The sequence below is a fragment of the Hemitrygon akajei genome, chromosome 16, assembly GCF_048418815.1.
Source record: "Hemitrygon akajei chromosome 16, sHemAka1.3, whole genome shotgun sequence".
Taxonomy (NCBI): Eukaryota; Metazoa; Chordata; class Chondrichthyes; order Myliobatiformes; family Dasyatidae; genus Hemitrygon; species Hemitrygon akajei.
The window spans coordinates 50,213,548-50,231,541 of record NC_133139.1 but is presented as its reverse complement, the minus strand read 5'-3'; the positions used below and the strand labels follow the sequence as shown (position 1 = coordinate 50,231,541).

General features: G+C 40.6%; 1 protein-coding gene across 1 annotated transcript in view; it reads left to right on the top strand.

Moving 5' to 3' along the window:
* Nucleotides 1–17,994, top strand: part of LOC140739653 (uncharacterized) — a 160,561-nt gene that overhangs the window by 102,118 nt on the left and 40,449 nt on the right. Inside the window, exons 13-16 of the mRNA XM_073068028.1 lie at nt 571–650; nt 3,050–3,366; nt 8,544–8,599; nt 16,429–16,556. Of these exons, the coding sequence (XP_072924129.1) occupies nt 571–650; nt 3,050–3,366; nt 8,544–8,599; nt 16,429–16,556 (581 nt within the window). The remainder of the gene's footprint in view (nt 1–570; nt 651–3,049; nt 3,367–8,543; nt 8,600–16,428; nt 16,557–17,994) is intronic.

The window sequence follows — 17,994 nt, the reverse complement described above, 5'->3', positions numbered from 1 at the left end:
GATTGCTCTCAGACCTTTTGGGCTGAACGCCAATCTCCTATATTGCAAGGAAATAAGAAAACAAAAGTAAATACTAGGCAGATAAAGACTTGCCTCTCAAGCTGGGGTCCACAGACGACTCAGTTAATGGTAGGGGTCCATGGCATGTATATATTTTTAAAAAATGTTGGAAACCCCTGCTCTTAGGGAAGAGTGACTGTTGCCTTTTGATGTTTTAAGAATCTCCACATTTTGTCTTTGGTCATTCCATGCTTAACCAACTTTGCACACATCTTGGTCCTTCGAAATTCTGAGTTCTGAATTGCTACATAAAACTCTATTTATCCATGTCATGAAGGTCATAGCTAAAGTTGCTGAACCAACCTGCAGCTCTCAACATTACAGTGTTATCTCCCCATACATGACAATAATAATTTAATTCACTTAAGTTGAATGTGAGATTAGAGCTCTGTTCTGCATTGTATAGGCTCAATTGTATTTGGTCACTTTAAACATTGTCCATGTATGGCTCTGTTTTGTTTGTTTAAAGTGTGTAAATTAAGGTTAAAGTTCACTGACTATTTGTTGCAGGTAAAATCCTCAATGATGACACTCAACTAAAAGATTACAAAATTGATGAGAAGAACTTCGTAGTGGTTATGGTAACAAAGGTAAGCAATTTGATAGGATCTGTTAAATGAAGAGTTTCAACTTAAGGCTCACTCATCTTGTTAGAGCAGTGTGGTTATTAATTTGTATATGTAGTGGATAACCCAGTTTGGTTCCTTCATTGGTACTGTCTTAATGTTTACTGTACTATATTGTTTGTAAATTACAAAATCACAGAATCAGTTATTTAAATAACATTTTATTTATGGGGAGGTAAATTAACACCTTTATTTCAATGAGCTTATCTTGAAGAATCAACATTCTGCTGTGTTGAATAGTAAAAGGCAAACAATAGGATACAGATCTAAGTTCCATGCCCAATTACCATCAACATATAACCTGTAGCACCAGAGGTCCCAATATTAGACTACTGCTGTACTAAGGTAAGAAATCCCTACTGTTTCATGCCTAGAAGCATTTTGGAAAATCTGATCACTTGGCTTTGCGTCTCCTACCTGCATACAAGCAGAAGCTAAAGAGCAAGGATCAGAAGATTAGGACCAAAAATGGTTGTAGACAAGTGTGTCCCCTCAAAAACATTCAGTTTTCCCCAACCAGAAGCCCAGGATGAACTGTGAGATTCACAATCTGTTGAGGGCTAGATCAGATGCATTCAAGTTGGGTGATCAAGAAGGTTACAAGAGGTCTAGGTATGATCTCAGGAAAGCCATCTTACTGGCAAAGTGGCAATTCCAGACTAAACTTGAACCAATGAAGGATGCCTGGCAGTTGTGTCAGGGCTTGAATTCTAGCACCTCTTACAAAGTGAAAAAAAAAGATAGGTGTAACAGGATTTTGCTTTCAGATGAGCTCAACACCTTTTATGCACACTTTGACCATCAAACTATGGAAGAATCATCACGAAATCCCACAGCCTCAATGATCCTGTGATTTCAGTCTTTGAGACCAACGTGAGAGCATCCCTGCATCTTTGCTAGCCTAAGCACATTCTTCCTATACTGCAGTGTTCCACGTGTGGTCTCACCTGCATCTGATACAGGAAATCGCAACTCTTGTACTCAGTCCATCCAGTGAAGCCAAGTATGCCATACACCTTCACCACCTTCTCTACCAGTGTCACCATGAACTTATATCTGTAGGTGTCTCTGTTCTACAACATTCCCTGAACCCTGTCATTTGTCATTTCTTTGTGTGACCAATGTACACCATTGGTCACAGGCATTTGGTATGAAAATCAGCTCTGTACCACCCCCCTCGGAATATTTCCACCCAGCTAGTTTTGTAACTAATTAGCTCGCCTACTCTAGATTCCATGTGATCTCTCCTTCTGGACCAGTTTGTCAAAAACATTTATAAAGTCCACATATATGACACACATCCTGTCCTCATCAGTCATCTTAGTGGTTTGTAAGACTGTATTTCTTGGTAACAAAACCAATGGAAAGAAAAACAAAACATAGTCTAGGCCTGGATCTAGACTTCAAACCTCTTAACGATTAGACATTTAAGTACAAAAATCAACACAAAAATTGCAATTTTAAAAATATTTTAAAATACCTTTCATTCTCTACATTTATTTTAAAAGAATATTGCCCAAGATTTTCCCTTCCTATCTTTTTGGGACTCTTACATTTGCTGCCAAACAGGTATGCTCCTAACCAGTTTGTATCACTTCAGAGTCAGTTTGGAACAAATATTTCTATTTTTGGTCAACTAGGTCAGTGTAAACAATAACAATAAACTTTAGGAAGAGGAGTTGTTGGTGTGCTTGCAAAGTTCGTTTGCTTTGAGAAATATATAATTTTGGTGGTATGAAGCAGTGTTACCCAGCTTACAGCCTTGGTCTAGTATTGGAAGTTGAATATAGTTGTATCTTTACTCTGGAGGAGTGAGGAATATGTTTTGCATTTAGTCCACTCCATACTCCTATATCTGAAATATAATTAGAAAATGCTTAAAAAATCACTTGGGAGATTGGGCAACTTTTGTCGAAAGAGAAACAGTTTACATTTTGAGATTAGGACACTTCAGAACTGGAAAAGAGATTACATAAGGATTTGAAGTTGCAGTGAAAGTGAAGAGAGGCATTTATAGGACAAAGGCAATATCTGGAATATGATACTAGGTTAATGAGGCAGTTAAGGGTGATATTACTTATTTTGCTGAAGGTGGGGCTGTGGAAAATGCCCAATATGTTAGGTTCCCTCATTTACCCTGCATATTTGGATGGACATTATAATCATATTCATGATGTATTAGAAGATACCCTATGCAGTGGCAAAATATGACTCTGGAAGAAAGCCTGAATTCTTTCTTCATTTGAGACAAGGATTACAATGTGTCTATGATTGAATGTGCAGAGATGCTTGGCTGCTCTCCTAGTTGTATTATTCAGTACAGCTGATCTAATTAGAGTTAATATTTTTTTCTTTAAAAACAGCCTAAAGCTACTGCTGCACCTACACCGTCAACACAACCTGCTCCAGTACCTGCTTCAGTGAGTACCACAGCAGCTGCCTCCACCTCGACGGGAACTTCAGCTTCAACAACTTCATCTTCCTTTCCAACCTTAATTGCAGATTCAATATTTCCTTCAAATCAGGCTTCCACCCCTAACACAGCTCCAACCGCGGTCCCTGCCTCTCCACCAGCTGTAGTTCCAGCATCTGATCCCAGTAGTACAGCCGCAGAAGAAAGGCCAAAGGAGGAAGAAACAAAAGAAGATACCAGTGCTGCTTCTCAAGGACCAAATCCAAGGTATAATAAAGTTGAGTAGGAAAGGATCAGGACTTCGCAAAACGTGCTTGTAATGCTCAAGTTAAGCACGTCTAGAAAAAATCCCTGAGTGTTCAGAGTTTTTAAACTGGATTTGTTTCTGGACAGACGTTCCAGCTGCAGGAAGACTATGCGGAGGCTATGAGAACTTTGTAGATTGCTAGGAACCTTGCAGTTATTTTTTAAACTGCATATTGTGAATACATGCTAGATTTATTATTTGAATAGTTTATTCATGTTTCAAAAAGAATTTACCAAGTTTTGTGAAAGGTTTGTTGGTCCCTTGCAGTCTATTGTTTGTCTTACCTCTGTTTGACTCTCATTACTGTTGGGATTAAATTACAAAGTTTTGCCCAATTTTCCATCTGATCTGTAGCCTTGGATGACCACCTTTAGTATTCTGAATATCACTGACTTTTGTGTAATCTGCAAATTTATTAATCACATCTCTTACAGTCACATTTGAGTCATTAATGTATATCGATATATCCCAGTACTGATCCCTGCAGTACACCACTAAAGACCTACAGTCAGGAGAGCATCTTTTCACAACTACTCTCTGCCTCCTGTCACTAGGAAGCAATTAGCCAGTTTGCCTTTGATCCTGTGTACCTCAACTTTCTGGACTAGCCTGCTATATAAGACTTTATTTTAAGATACAGTATTTTAAAATCTAAACAGACAACATCTACTACCCTGTCTTCATCAACTTTCTTACTTTTCTTACATATTTGCTCAATTAAATTAGAAAGAAAGGATTTCTTTAGCACAAAGCCATGCTGACTATTCCAAATTTACAAAAAACCTATACCTTAAGATTGTCTCTAATTTTAATTGGGTTTGTTGCATATAATTACCTAGTTTTTAAAAAATATTGCTATTTTCCAACCTTCTGGCACCTGGCCTGTGGCTAACAAAGATGTAAATAAAGATCTGTCAGGGACCCAGCTACCTTCTCCCTTGCTTTCCATAGAATCTTGGGATAGATGTCACCAGGTTTCGGGAGTTTTATCAACCCTTATGATTCTAATGACATCTCATACCTCTTTAATACAGTCTTGATGCAGATGATCCATGTACACTTCTCTAAACTCCCCATCCTTGGTCAATACAGATGCAGTATTCATTTAGGATCTCATTTGCACTGCTTGGCTCCCAAGCACCGCTTAGTGCTTTGGTCCCTAATGGAATCCATACTCTCTCTAGCTACCCTCCTGCTCTTGATAAATTTATAAAATGTCCTTGGAGTCTCCTTGATCCATCTTGCCAGGAATATTTCACAACCACTTGGGAATTGTCTAGAATTTTGAATTCACTAAAATTCAGAAAAATGAGAGGAGATCTTATGCAAACATATAAAATTATGAAAGGAATATATAAGATAAAAACAGGAGACTTATTTCCACTGGCAAGAGAAACTAGGAGACATGGCCTTGAGATTTGGGGGAATAAATTTAGGATGGAAGTGAAGAGAAACTGCTTTTCCTAGAGAGTAGCAAATCTGTGAAATTGCCTACCCAGGGAAGCATAGGATGGTACCTCATTAAATATTTAAGACCATAAGAGCAGAATTGGGCCATTTGGCCCATTGAGTTTGTTTCGCCATTTCATTGTGGCTCCAATCTCCTGCCTCCACCCCCACCCCCTCCCATTTATCATTTCATGCCTGACTAATCAAGAATTTTATCAACCCTTGAGATAACTATACATAAAGACTTGGCCTCCACAGCTGTCTGTGGCAAAGAATTCCACAGATTTACCATTCTGGCTAAAGAAATTTTTCCTCATTTTGGTTCTAAAAGGATGTCCATTTATTCTGAGGTTGTGTCCTCTGGTCTTAGTCTCCCACCATATCCTCTCTATATCCATTCTGTCAAGGCCTTTCACCATTTGATAGGTTTCAATGAGGTCACCCATCATTCTTCTAAATTCCAGTGGATACAGGGCCAGAGCCATCAAATGCTCTTCATATGACAAGCTGTTTAATCCTTTGAGCCCTCTCCAATTTCAGCATTACATTCTTTTGACATTTATATCTAACATTACATCCTTGCTTTTATATTCTAGTCTTCTTGAACTGAATGTCAATATTGCATTTGCCTTCGTCACCACAGATTTGATCTGTACAAGGACTCCCAACTCCCTTTGTGCCTAAATTTTTTGTATTTTCTATAAAATCAACCTTTTCATTTCTTGTGAACCTCCTGTAGATTCTTTCCAATGCCAACACATATTTTCTTTGATGAGGTGCCCAACACTGCTCCTAACGCTCCCAATACTCCCAAGTGCGGTCTGACCAATGCCTTGTAAAACCTCAGCATTGAGCCTTGCTTTTATGTTCTAGTCCTCTTGAAATTAATGCTAATATTGAAGTTGCTACTGCATCAACCTGCAAGTTGACGTTTAGGGAATTCTGCATGAGGACTCCTGAGTCCCAAGTCCTCTGGTTTTTGAATTTGTTCCTCATTTAGAAAATAGTTGATGCCTTCTACCGAAGTGCATGACCATGCACTTCCCTATACTATATTCCATCTGCTACTTTGGCCATTCTACCAATTTAAGACCTTCTGCAGACTCCTTGCTTCCTCAGCAATACCTGCCCTTTCACCTATCTTCATGTTGTCCAGAAACTTTACCACAAAGCCATCAATTCCTTCATCCAAACCATTGGCAAATGTGAAAAGTGGTTCCAACACTGACCCTGCTAGTTACTGACACCAACCATACAAGGCTCCCTTTATCCCACTCTTTGCCTCCTGCCAGTCAGCCAATTTTCTGTCAATGCTAGTATATTGTATTTCCTGTAATACCATGAGCTCTTGTCTAGTTAGGTAGCCTCATATATTTCACCTTGTCGCAGGCCTTCTGAAAATCCAAATAAATAACTTCAACTGACTCTCTTTTTGTCTATCCTGTCTGTTATTTTCTCAAAGAATTACAACAGATTTGTCAGGCAAGATTTGCCCTTTTGAAAACTGTGTTGGCTTTGGCCTATTTTACCATGTGCCTCAAAGTTCTCCAAAACCACATTCTTAATATTTTACTCCAGCATCTTTCCAATCACTGAAGTAAGTCTGTCTGGCCTGTAATTTCCTTTGCTCTGTTTCCTTCCCTTAAAGAGTGAATTGACATTTGCAGTTTTCCAGTCCTCCTGAATAATTCCAGAATCTAATGATTCTTAAAAGATTATTAATGTCTTCACAATCTCTTCAGCTGCTTCTTTCAGAACCCTTGGGTTTAGTCCATCTGGTACAGGTGACTTATCTACCTTAAAATTTTTCAGCCTCCCAAGCACGTTCTTAGTAATAGCGCGGTCCCATAACCACCCTTGTCTCTGTTTTACTCTTTATATATACCTGAAAAATCGTTTTGTATCCTCTTTTATATTATTGGCTAGCTTTTATATTTCATCTTTTCTCTCATTATGGCTTTTTAGTTGCCTTCTGTTGGATTTTAAAAGCTTCCTAATCCTCTACCTTCCCTCTAATTTTTGCTATAGTGTATGCCATTTTTTTGCTTTTATGCGGTTTATAACATCAGCCATGGGTTCATCACTCCCTTTAAAATACTTATTGGAATATCTTTCCTGTGCCTTCCGAATTGCTCCCAGAAATTCCAGCCATTGTTATTCTGCCATCATCCCTGCTAGTTAGTGGCCCCTCCTGATTAACTTTGGCCAGCTCCTCTCTTGTGCTTCCTGTAATAACGATACATACGATTGTATCTTCTCCCTCTCAAACTGCAGACTGAATTCTATCGTATTATGATCACTGCTTCTGAAAGGTTTTGTTACCTTAAGCTCCCTAATCAAATCTGGGTCATTACACAACAGCTAATCCAAAATTGCTGTTCCTCTAGTGAGCTCAACCACAAACTGTTCTTAAAAAAAAAAAGCCATCTCATGGGAATTCAACAAATTCCCTCTCTTAGAATCCAGCATCAGCCAGATTTTCCCAATCTACCTGCATATTGAAATCTTCCATGACAATTGCAACATTCTTTTCAATCTCTTATAGTAATTTCTAACCCACGTCCCGGCTACTGTTTAGAGTGCTGTATATACAGTAACTCTCATCAGGGTCTTTTTACCCTTGAAGTTTCTTAACTACCCAAAAGGATTCTACATTTTCTGATCCTATGTCACCTCTTTCTAAGGATTTGATTTCATTTTTACCAACTGAACCACCCCACCTCCTCTGCCGACTTGCCTGTTCTTTTGATACAGTGTGTATCCTTGGATGTGAAGCTTCCAACCATAATCTTTCAGCCATGATTCAGTAATGCCCACAATATAATACCTTCCAATCTCTAACGGTACTACAAGATCATCTGCCTTTTTTGTGTACTGAGTGCATTCAAATATAACACCCTCAGTGCTGTATTCGTCACCCTTTTCAATTTTGCTCCCACGTTACACTTCAAATTATCTCACTGACTGCAATTTTGCCCTATCATCTACATGTCCTATACTATATCTAGTTGTACACCAACTGCCCCACCCCCTGCCAAATTAGTTTAAACCCTTCCCCAACAGCTCAGCAAACCTGCCTGCAAGGATATTTGTCCCACTTGGTTTTGGGTTTTTTTTTTTGGTACCTTCCCCTGAAGAGATCTCAATGATCCAGAAATTTGAAACCCTGCCCCCTGCACCAATTCATCAACTACCTTGAAATTTGCAGGAATATTCTTAATATACCTGAGTATTTCCCCCATTGATGCTTTTACTGTCTGGCATTTTCATTTCCTAGACTAAGGTTCTATTCGAGTAATAGAACTATCTACATATTGTGTCAAAAAACTATCTCAGATGTTCTTGGCAAATTATGCCCCATCAAAGCTTCTTTCATTGAGGCATTCTCAATATTGAGTTAAAGTTATCAGCAGCTATAATCATTCTATTTCTTGTACCTTTCCACAGTTTGTTTACATACATGTCCCTCCAATTCTTCTTGTCTATTGGGAGACCTCTAGTATAACCCAAAGTGATTGACCCTGTAAGTTCCACCCATGTGCATTCATTTGTTAATTCCTCTGGGATATTCCCTCTAAGTGTTGTGAATACTTAGATGTACTGTAATTTTGGAACAATGCTCTGATCTAATCTCTGATGTGCCAGTATGATGAGTGGTTTCATTACTTAATTGTGATGTTATTATTAGATCGGCGGCTGAAGAAATTGACTTGAATCTGGTAGAAACTGCATCTTCTACGTTAGGTAAGTTCGATCCAGTTTAATAGGAATAATTTGTACTCATTTATCACTTGATTTTATAATTACTTTGTTGAACGTCCTATGTGTGTATATCTAGTCACTTGGTTAAAACGTTTTGTATGCATGAAACTAGAAGAGAATGATGTTTGCACCAGTATCTAACCTGGTATTATGTTAACTAGGTGAAAGAAGAATTGTATTTCTTTTCATCTCTTTAAGGCTTTTGCAGGATTTCTGTTCTGCCAAAAGGATCAATTGCTAACTAAGTCTAATCTGCTTCCAGTGACTATTAACTAGCCAATATCAAATAACTGTCTTATTGTTGTGTCAATATTTTTCATATCCTGTGCATGCATTGCAGATAGGTTATTTTGTTGACTACTTTGGATATTGGACCAATTTCAATTTTTGTAGTACTTATCATTAATGTATGGAATCCATTAACCTATCTCCTTCACAATTTTTTTTCTCATTGAATTTGTGTCGTATTGGGAAATCTTGTTCATGTATTTCATGAGTCAACATAAGTAATCAATTGTATCTCTGTTACTCAATCATATGGGTAGTGGCAGCAACGAGATCCCAGAAGAATGCAAGTGGATGTGGAGTACGGAAATTTCTGGGATGGCCAGAAGAATTGTACTGAACTCGCCTGAATTATTAACTGGGCAGGCAATATAATGTTTAGATTTTCCATTATCACATGATTTCCCAGAGCTCTGATAATTTCATATCTGTGTTTAAAAAGATTGGGTGGAAAGGAATATTCCAATTTGGTGACAAATTATTGGGAACCATTCTAAGTAACACAAACTTTGAATAGCAAGTCTCAGATTGTTTGGGAAGAGTCTTGGATTTATTTAGGAAACATCTATGATTTAATTCTTTGAGGAGGCAGAAAGGACAGTATTTCATGTAGTTTGCATGGGAACTTTTTGATACAACCCTACCTGATAGGCTGGTCAAAAGTCCATAGACTCACTGGATTCAAAATTAGAAAAATGTGAAAAAGTAATGGATGTTTTTGTGACTGCCAGGCTGCTACTCCTGGAGTTCCATGGGATCAGTGTTTGCTCACTCGTGTATTTTAATAATGTAGCCTTGTGTGGGGCATGATTTAAAAAGTTTGAAAATTATAATAAATTTGCCTTTTGGTGGAGAAAAGTGCTGTGGACTGTAGAAAATACAGATAATTTGGTCAGTTGGGAAGAAGTGGCAAATAAAGTTTAGTGAAGTGTGAAAGCATTTGGGAGTGCAAAAGGCAAGGGAAGAAACAGTAAATTGGAAAAAAGATGGAGCAGCCTTGTCTTATCACAAGGTTTCTCCCTCAACCCATTGCACCCACTCTACTCCCTGTAAACTCATGATGGCATGGCCATATTCTGCTCCAAATTCATTTACAACCTTTAGACGAAACCACTGCAGAGGGCTGTATCTCAGATAAAGAGCTAGTTTACAGGAAGGAGACAGAGCTTGGATGCGACAGAGAGCATATCATGACTGACAAACTCTTAATGTCAACAAAATAAATGAGCTGGTCATTCTCTTCGGGAATAGGACAGTGCACATGCTCCTATCTACAAACCCTATTTCCAGAAAAGTTGGGTTATTTTCCAAAATGCAATAAAAACAAAAATCTGTGATATGTTAATTCACGTGAACCTTTATTTAACTGACAAAAGTACAAAGAAAAGATTTTCAATAGTTTTACTGACCAACTTAATTGTATTTTGTAAATATACACAAATTTAGAATTTGATGGCTGCAACACACTCAACAAAAGTTGGGACAGAATTAAAAAAAGATTGAAAAGTGCACAGAATATTCAAGTAACACCGGTTTGGAAGACTCCACATTAAACAGGCTAATTGGTAGCAGGTGAGGTATCATGACTGGGTATAAAAGTAGCATCCACCAAAGGCTCAGTCTTTGCATGCAAGGATGGGTCGTGGCTCACCACTTTGTGCCAAAATTCATGAGAGAATTGTTAGTCAGTTCAAAAGGAACATTTCCCAATGCAAGATTGCAGAGAATTTAGGTCTTTCAACATCTACAGTACATAATATTGTGAAAAGATTCAGAGAATTCAGAGACATCTCAGTGCGTAAAGGGCAAGGTCGGAAACCACTGTTGAATGTGCGTGATCTTCGAGCCCTCAGGCGGCTCTGCCTAAGAAACCGTTATGCTACTGTGACAATTATAGACCTGGGCTTGGGAGTACTTCGGAAAACCATTGTCACTTGACACAGTCCGTCGCTGCATCCAGAAATGCAACTTGAAACTCTATTACGCAAGGAGGAAGCCATACATCAACTCTATCCAGAAATGCCGGTGAGTTTTCTGAGCCCGAACTCATCTCAGATGGGCCGAAAGACTGTGGAACCATGTGCTGTGGTCAGATGAGTCCACATTTCAGCTAGTTTTCGGAAAAAACGGGCGTCGAGTTCTCCGTGCCAAAGATGAAAACAACCATCCTCATTGTTATCAGCAAAAGGTGCAAAAGCCAGCATCTGTGATGGTATGGGGGTGCATCAGTGTCCACGGCATGGGTGAGTTGCATGTATGTGAAAGTACCATTGACTCTGAGGCGTATATTAGGATTTTAGAGAGACATATGTTGCCATCAAGGCGACGTCTCTTCCCGGGATGTTCATGCTTATTTCAGCAGGACAATGCCAGACCACATTCTGCACGGGCTTCAACAGCATGGCTTTGTAGACACAGAGTGCGTGTGCTTAACTGGCCTGCTGCCAGTCCAGATCTATCTCCTATTGAAAATGTATGGCGCATCATGAAGAGGAGAATCAGACAACGGAGACCACGGACTGTTGAGCAGCTGAAGTCTTATATCAAGCAAGAATGGACAAAATTTCCAATTGCAAATCTACTACAATTAGTATCCTCAGTTCCAAAATGATTAAAAAGTGTTTTTAAAAGAAAGGTGATGTAACACAATGGTAAACATGCCTCTGTCCCAACTTTTGTTGAGTGTGTTGCAGCCATCAAATTCTAAATTTGTGTGTATTTACAAAATACAATTAAGTTGCTCAGTAAAACTATTGAAAATCTTTTCTTTGTACTTTTGTCAGTTAAATAAAGGTTCACTTGAATTAACATATCACAGATTTTTGTTTTTGCAGTTTGGAAAATATCCCAACTTTTCTGGAAATGGGGTTTGTACATCAATTGCTGAGATTGAGAGGGTTGACAGCTTCAGATTCTTAGGAGTGATATCATCAACCACATAGATGCCACAGGCAAGAAAACTCAACAGCACCTCTATTTCCTTAGGAGGTTAAAGAAATTTGGCATGTTCCTGTCAACTCTTACCAATTTTTAATCCAGCATAGAAAGCATCCTATCTGGATGCATCATGGCTTGGAATGGCAACTGCTCTGCCTGTGACAACAAGAAACTGCAGACTTGTGCTAAGTTGTCTATACATCATGAAAACCAGTCTCTCATCCATGGACTCCATCTCTGTCTTGCTGCTGAGTAAACAGCTGGCATAAAAGACACCACCTACCCAGACATCTCCCCTCTGGGCAGAAGATACAAAAGCCTGAAAGCACTTTGCACCAGGCTCAAGAACCGCTTCTGTCCTGCTTTATAATACTTTTGACTACATCCACTACTTTTTGTTGGATATCAGTGTTTCTATATCAGACCATGATGCAAGCACTCAGAATATTCTCCAATCTGCATCTAAGTTTGAGGTGACATGCCAAATCTGCGCAAGTCTCCAAGAAAGTAGAGGTGCTGCTGTGCTGCCTTTGTAATGGCACTCGCATGCTCATCCAAGGACAGATCTTTCCAAATTATAACGGCAAGGAATTTAAAGTTACTCATCCTCTCCACCTCCTACCTGCTAATGGGGATTGGGTTATCGACCTCCAGTTTTTTTTACTTCCTTTAATCAATAAACAGCTCTTTGGTTTAGCTGACGACGAGTGAGAGATTATTGTGGCACCATTCAACCAGATTTTCAATCTCTCCTATATGCACATTCATCACCACCTTTGATTTGACCAACTTAAATATTGTGTTGTCAGCAAACTTAAATATGGTGCTGGGGCTGTTGCATAAAGAGGCATTGAGGCCTAGGTATTGGAGCTTACTGATTATTTTGAGGGCATGATAGTGTTGAATGCTGAGCTGTAATTGGTGAATGAACAATGTATGAACCTTCACTGTCCAGGTGTTCAGGACATGAGTGAAGATCCAATGAAGTAGCATCTATTGACCTGTTGTGGTGGTAGGCAAACTGGAGTGTGTCCAAGTCAGTCCTCTGGCAGGAGTTGATCAACCTCTCAACTTCATCACAGTGGATGCAAGTGCTACTGGATGATATTCATTGAGGTTACCACATTCTTCTTGGGCACTCTTCTATTGAAGCTTGTTTGAAGCAGATCGGTACCCTCAGGCCGTCAAAGTGAGAGGACTGATGAAGGGTCTTGGCCTGAAATGTCGACAGTGCTTCTCCCTATAGATGCGCCCTGGCCTGCTGTGTTCCACCAGCATTTTGTGTGTGTGGCTTGAATTTCCAGCATCTGCAGATTTCCTCGTGTTTGCTTTTTAGAAACACTTCAACTAGTTGATTAGTACTCGGCTAGGTAAACCATCTGGACCAATGTTTTCCGTGCATTCACCCTCTTGAAGGGTGCTCTCATGTTGGCTTCAGAGAATAAAATCGTAGGATCGTTGGGGGCTGTGGCTGTGGGTGTTGGTGAAGGTGTCTCCATGCTGTTTGATTAGACTATTTGTTATTTTCTTTGCAGCTCAACAATTAATTGTCTACTTGTATTTTTTATAACTATTTTAAATATATCTGTTTTGTATGTTTCCTAATGGCTACAGTATGTATATACAGTTTTTCAATGTATCCCCTAGTGGATACAGTCCTTTGTACTCTGGAAAGCTCTGGAAGCTTCTCTGGTGTTGCATTATTTGAATCACCCTGCCCTTAAGTTCACTCGGTCCATCTCTGACACCTCTCTCCCCGTTCTTGATCTCTGTTGCCGACTCTCTCCACCTTTGATCCCTTGATGAGGACTGGCTCATGAGTCTCCAGCAATTTTTTCCTGAATTCCTTGGAATACATTTCCCCATTTACAATGGAAGGATATGATCCTGTGTCTAGGTCCAGAACAAATTGAGTAACATAATCACTATGCCTACCATACCTTCTGCAGTCTGATATGCCATAGAAGTGGGAAAGTGCAGAGCAAATATACAAACCAAGGTTTACTTTGTCTTTCTAGCTCATCTTGGCTACATCATAAGACCATAAGACACAGGAGCAGAATTAGGCCATGTGGCCCATCAATCATGGATGATCTGCTCTGCCATTCAATCATGGATGATCCTTTTTTCTCTTCTCCTGCTCAACCCCAATTCCCAGACTTCTCCCCATAACCTTTGATGCCATGTCCAATCAAGAACCTATCAATCTCTGCCTTAAATACACCCAGTGACCTGGCCTCCACAGCTGCAGTTGGCAACAAATACCACAAATTCACCATCTTTTGGCTAAAGAAATTTCTCTACATCTCTGTTTTGAAAGGGCGCCCCTCTATCCTGAGGCTGTGTCCTCTTGTCCTACACTCTCTCACCATGGGAAAAATCCTTTCCACATCTGCTCTGTCTGGCCTTTCAACATTTGAAAAATTTCAATGAGATCCTTTCAGCTTTTTGAGTACTTTCTCTCCTGTAATAATAACTGCACCCACTTCTTTTCCTTCATACACTACAACATCAGGCATACTGCTAGTGCCCTCCACAGTGAAGACTGATGCAAAATGTTTAGTTTATTAGACATCTCCTTGTCCCCATTCTTATTTCTCCTGCCTCATTTTCTAGCGGTCATAGAAAAGGAGAAAACCTACAGCACAATACAGGCCTTTCGGCCCACAAAGTTGTGCCGAACATGTCCCACCCTAGAAATTACTAAGCTTACCTGTAGCTCTCTATTTTTCTGAGCTCCATGTACCTATCCAAAAGTCTCTTAAAAAAGACCCTATCGTATCCGCCTCCACCACCGTTGCCGGCAGCCCATTCCACGCACACAGCACTCTCTGAGTAAAAAAACTTACCCCGGACGTCTCCTCTGTACCTACTTCCAAGCACCTTAAACCTGTGTCCTCTTGAGGCAACCATTTCAGCCCTGGGGAAAAAGCCTTGGACTATCCACATGATCAATGCCTCTCATCATCTGATACACTTTTATCAGGTCACCTCTCATCCTCTGTCGCTCCAAGGAGAAAAGGCTGAGTTCACTCGACCTGTTTTCATAAGGCATGTTCCCCAATCCAGGCAACATCCTTGTAAATCAACACATAAATGCTGGAGGAACTCAACAGGCCAGGCAGCATCTATGGAAAAAAATACAGTTAACATTTCGGGCTGAAATCCTTTGCTGAAGCTGAGGAGTGGATTTAAAAGATGGGGGAAAGGGAGAGAGAAACACCAGGCAACAGGTGAAACCCAGAGGGGGAGGAATGAAGTAAACAGCTGGGAAGTTGACTGGTGAAAGAGACAGAAGGCCATGGAAGAAAGAAAAACGAGGTGGAGCACGAGATGGAGGCAAAGGCGGGCAAGGAGATCTGTTTCCCAGGGTTGAGGATGTGAGGAGTAATGCATCCCCCACTCCCACCTTCACCATTTCCCATTCCCTTGTCCCTCTCTCATGTTATCTCCTTGAGGTTGGAGGCTACCCAAACAGAATATAAGGTGTTGTTCCTCTAACCTGAGTGTAGCCTTTCCAGACATTGGAGGAGGCCGTGGATGGACATATCAGAATGGGAAGCAGAATTGAAATGGGTGGTCACCGGGAGATCCTGCTTGTTCTGGCAGATGGAATGTAGATGCTCGGTGAAGTGGTTTCCCAGTCTTCGTCTGGTCTCGCTGATATACAGGGTGCTGCATCGGGAGCACCGAACACAGTATATGACTCTAACAGATTCTCAGGTGTCGCCTCACCAGGAAGGACTGTTTGGGGCCCTGGATGGTTATGAGGGAGGAGGTGTAGGGGAAGGATGAATAGACAGGCGAATCGCATAGGTAGTGATCCCTGTGGAAAGCAAAAGTTGGGGGGAGGGAAAGATGTGCTTGGTGGTGAGATTCCGTTGGAGGTGGCAGAGGTTTCAGAGAATTATGTGCTGGTTTGGAGCCTGGTGGGTGGTAGGGGAGTTCAAGAGAAACCCTATCCCTGGTATGATGATGTAAGTGCAGCTGTGTGTGAAATGGAAGAGATGTGTTTGAGGGCAGCGTTGATGGTGGAGGAAGGAAAGGCAACATTGATGGTGAAGGGAGGGAAATTTAGAGGAGGTTGATAGTTTCTTGATCAGTAAGGGCATCAAATGATATGGAGAGAAGGGAGGAGAATGGGGATGAAAGGGATCATAAATGAACCATGATTGAATGGCGGGGTGGACTTTCCGAATGGCCTAATCCTGTTTTGTGCCTTATCCCAAACAGTCCTTCCTGGTGCACTGTCAATCTACAGGTCATGGAATATATTATTTTTTGTCAGACTGTATTTTGCTGCTGTCGTGACTATGTGCAATGTACTGTTCGTACTATTTTTTTTGCACCTTGTCCCTGGAGGAATGCTGTTTGCCTGCATTCATGTGTATGGTTGAATGACAGTTAAATTTGAGCTTGTGGTCTTACCTGATATATTGCTAAATTTAATTGATACAGACCGACTGGAATTGTCAGTATTTTGATAAAACTGTGAGTAATATGCTAGCTATGTCTGCTTAAACTTTATTCTCAGTAATTTGACTTCCCATGTGAAGCTGAATATCTTTAATTATGAAAATTTGCTTCAGTTACAGGACAAGCTTATGAAAACCTGGTGGCGGAGATCATGTCGATGGGCTATGAGCGAGAGCAAGTTCTTGCAGCACTACGAGCAAGCTTTAACAACCCAGACAGAGCAGTGGAGTATCTTCTGACGGTGAGATGCGATTGAATTCTGGGTATTGAGCGCTCATGCTCACCCTTGGATGGAGGCTTTGGCTTAATTCCAATGCATCTGATGAGACCCTCTGTTGGTCAGGTAAACCATCCTACGCAAACCAGGGCAGTACATTATGGGGACAAGTTGTTGCCCAATCAGTAGGCCCCCCCCCCCCCCCCCCTTCTATACAGCTGGTGAAACCAAAGGAATAACAGAGACCTATTTGGCAGCAGTGGTACTGCAGGAGTTACCAATCGGTATTGAACTCGGTGTAGGACTGTCTTAGGGATTCCAGCTCTTTTTTTTCTTGGTGCTTATTCCATATATAACCGTATAACCATATAACAATTACAGCACGGAAACAGGCCACATCTTTCCTATAATTCGGTGACCAGAACTGTACACAATACTCCAAATTTGCCCTTACCAATGCCTTGTACAATTTTAACATTGCATCCCAACTCCTATATTCAGTGCTCTGATTTATAAAGGCCAGCATACAAAAAACTTTCTTCACCACCCTATTCACATGAGATTCCACCTTCAGGGAACTATGCACCATTATTCCTAGATCACTCTGTTCTACTGCATTCTTCAATGCCCTACCATTTACCATGTATATCCTATTTTGATTAGTCCTACCAGAATGTAGTAGCTCACACTTACCAGCAATAAACTCCATCTGCCATCTTTCAGTCCACTCTTCTAACTGGCCTAAACCTTAAGGCCTTCCCCTGTGTGTGGATGTAGCTGAAACAGTGAAGGTTTGAGATCAGAGTTTTTCTTGTCAAAGATGAGCTGCGTGCCATGGCTGATGGACCCCTATATGCTTGAAGCAACTGGTTTTAAGGAGCAAGCAACGCACCTGTGTCCCCTCTCGGTAGAATCAGTTCTGCAGGCATAGTAACTAAGTTACAAGTGAGGGCCAGTAGCTAGACTTGGCTGTCAGAGGCTATCAGAGACCCACACCATTGGGAGCATTTAATGGGTAGTGGGAGCTTATCCCCACTGCCAGCCCTGGCTGTAGCAGCCTTAAGAAACCAATGCATCCAAACTTGCATTTGTTGCTTTGCTGCTGCTTATGTGTGGGAGGGGGGTGTTGGGGGGCTTTGGGGTTCTAACATTTAACTGTCATTCATTCTTCCCGGCACTGCTCTGTTTTCGTGGATATTTGTGAAGAAAAAGAATTTCTGGATGTATATTAGGTACATTTACTGACATTAAATGTACCTATTGAATATGGAGTCATAAAGTACAGCACAGAAACAGACCCTTTGGCGTATCTAATGAGTGCCATTTAAACTGCTTACTCCTAACAACCTGCACAGGGGCCATTGTCCTCCATACTCCTACTGTCCATGTACCTTTCCAAACTTCTCTTCAACATTGAAATCAAGCTCGCATGCACCACTTGCACTGACAGCTCATTCCACAC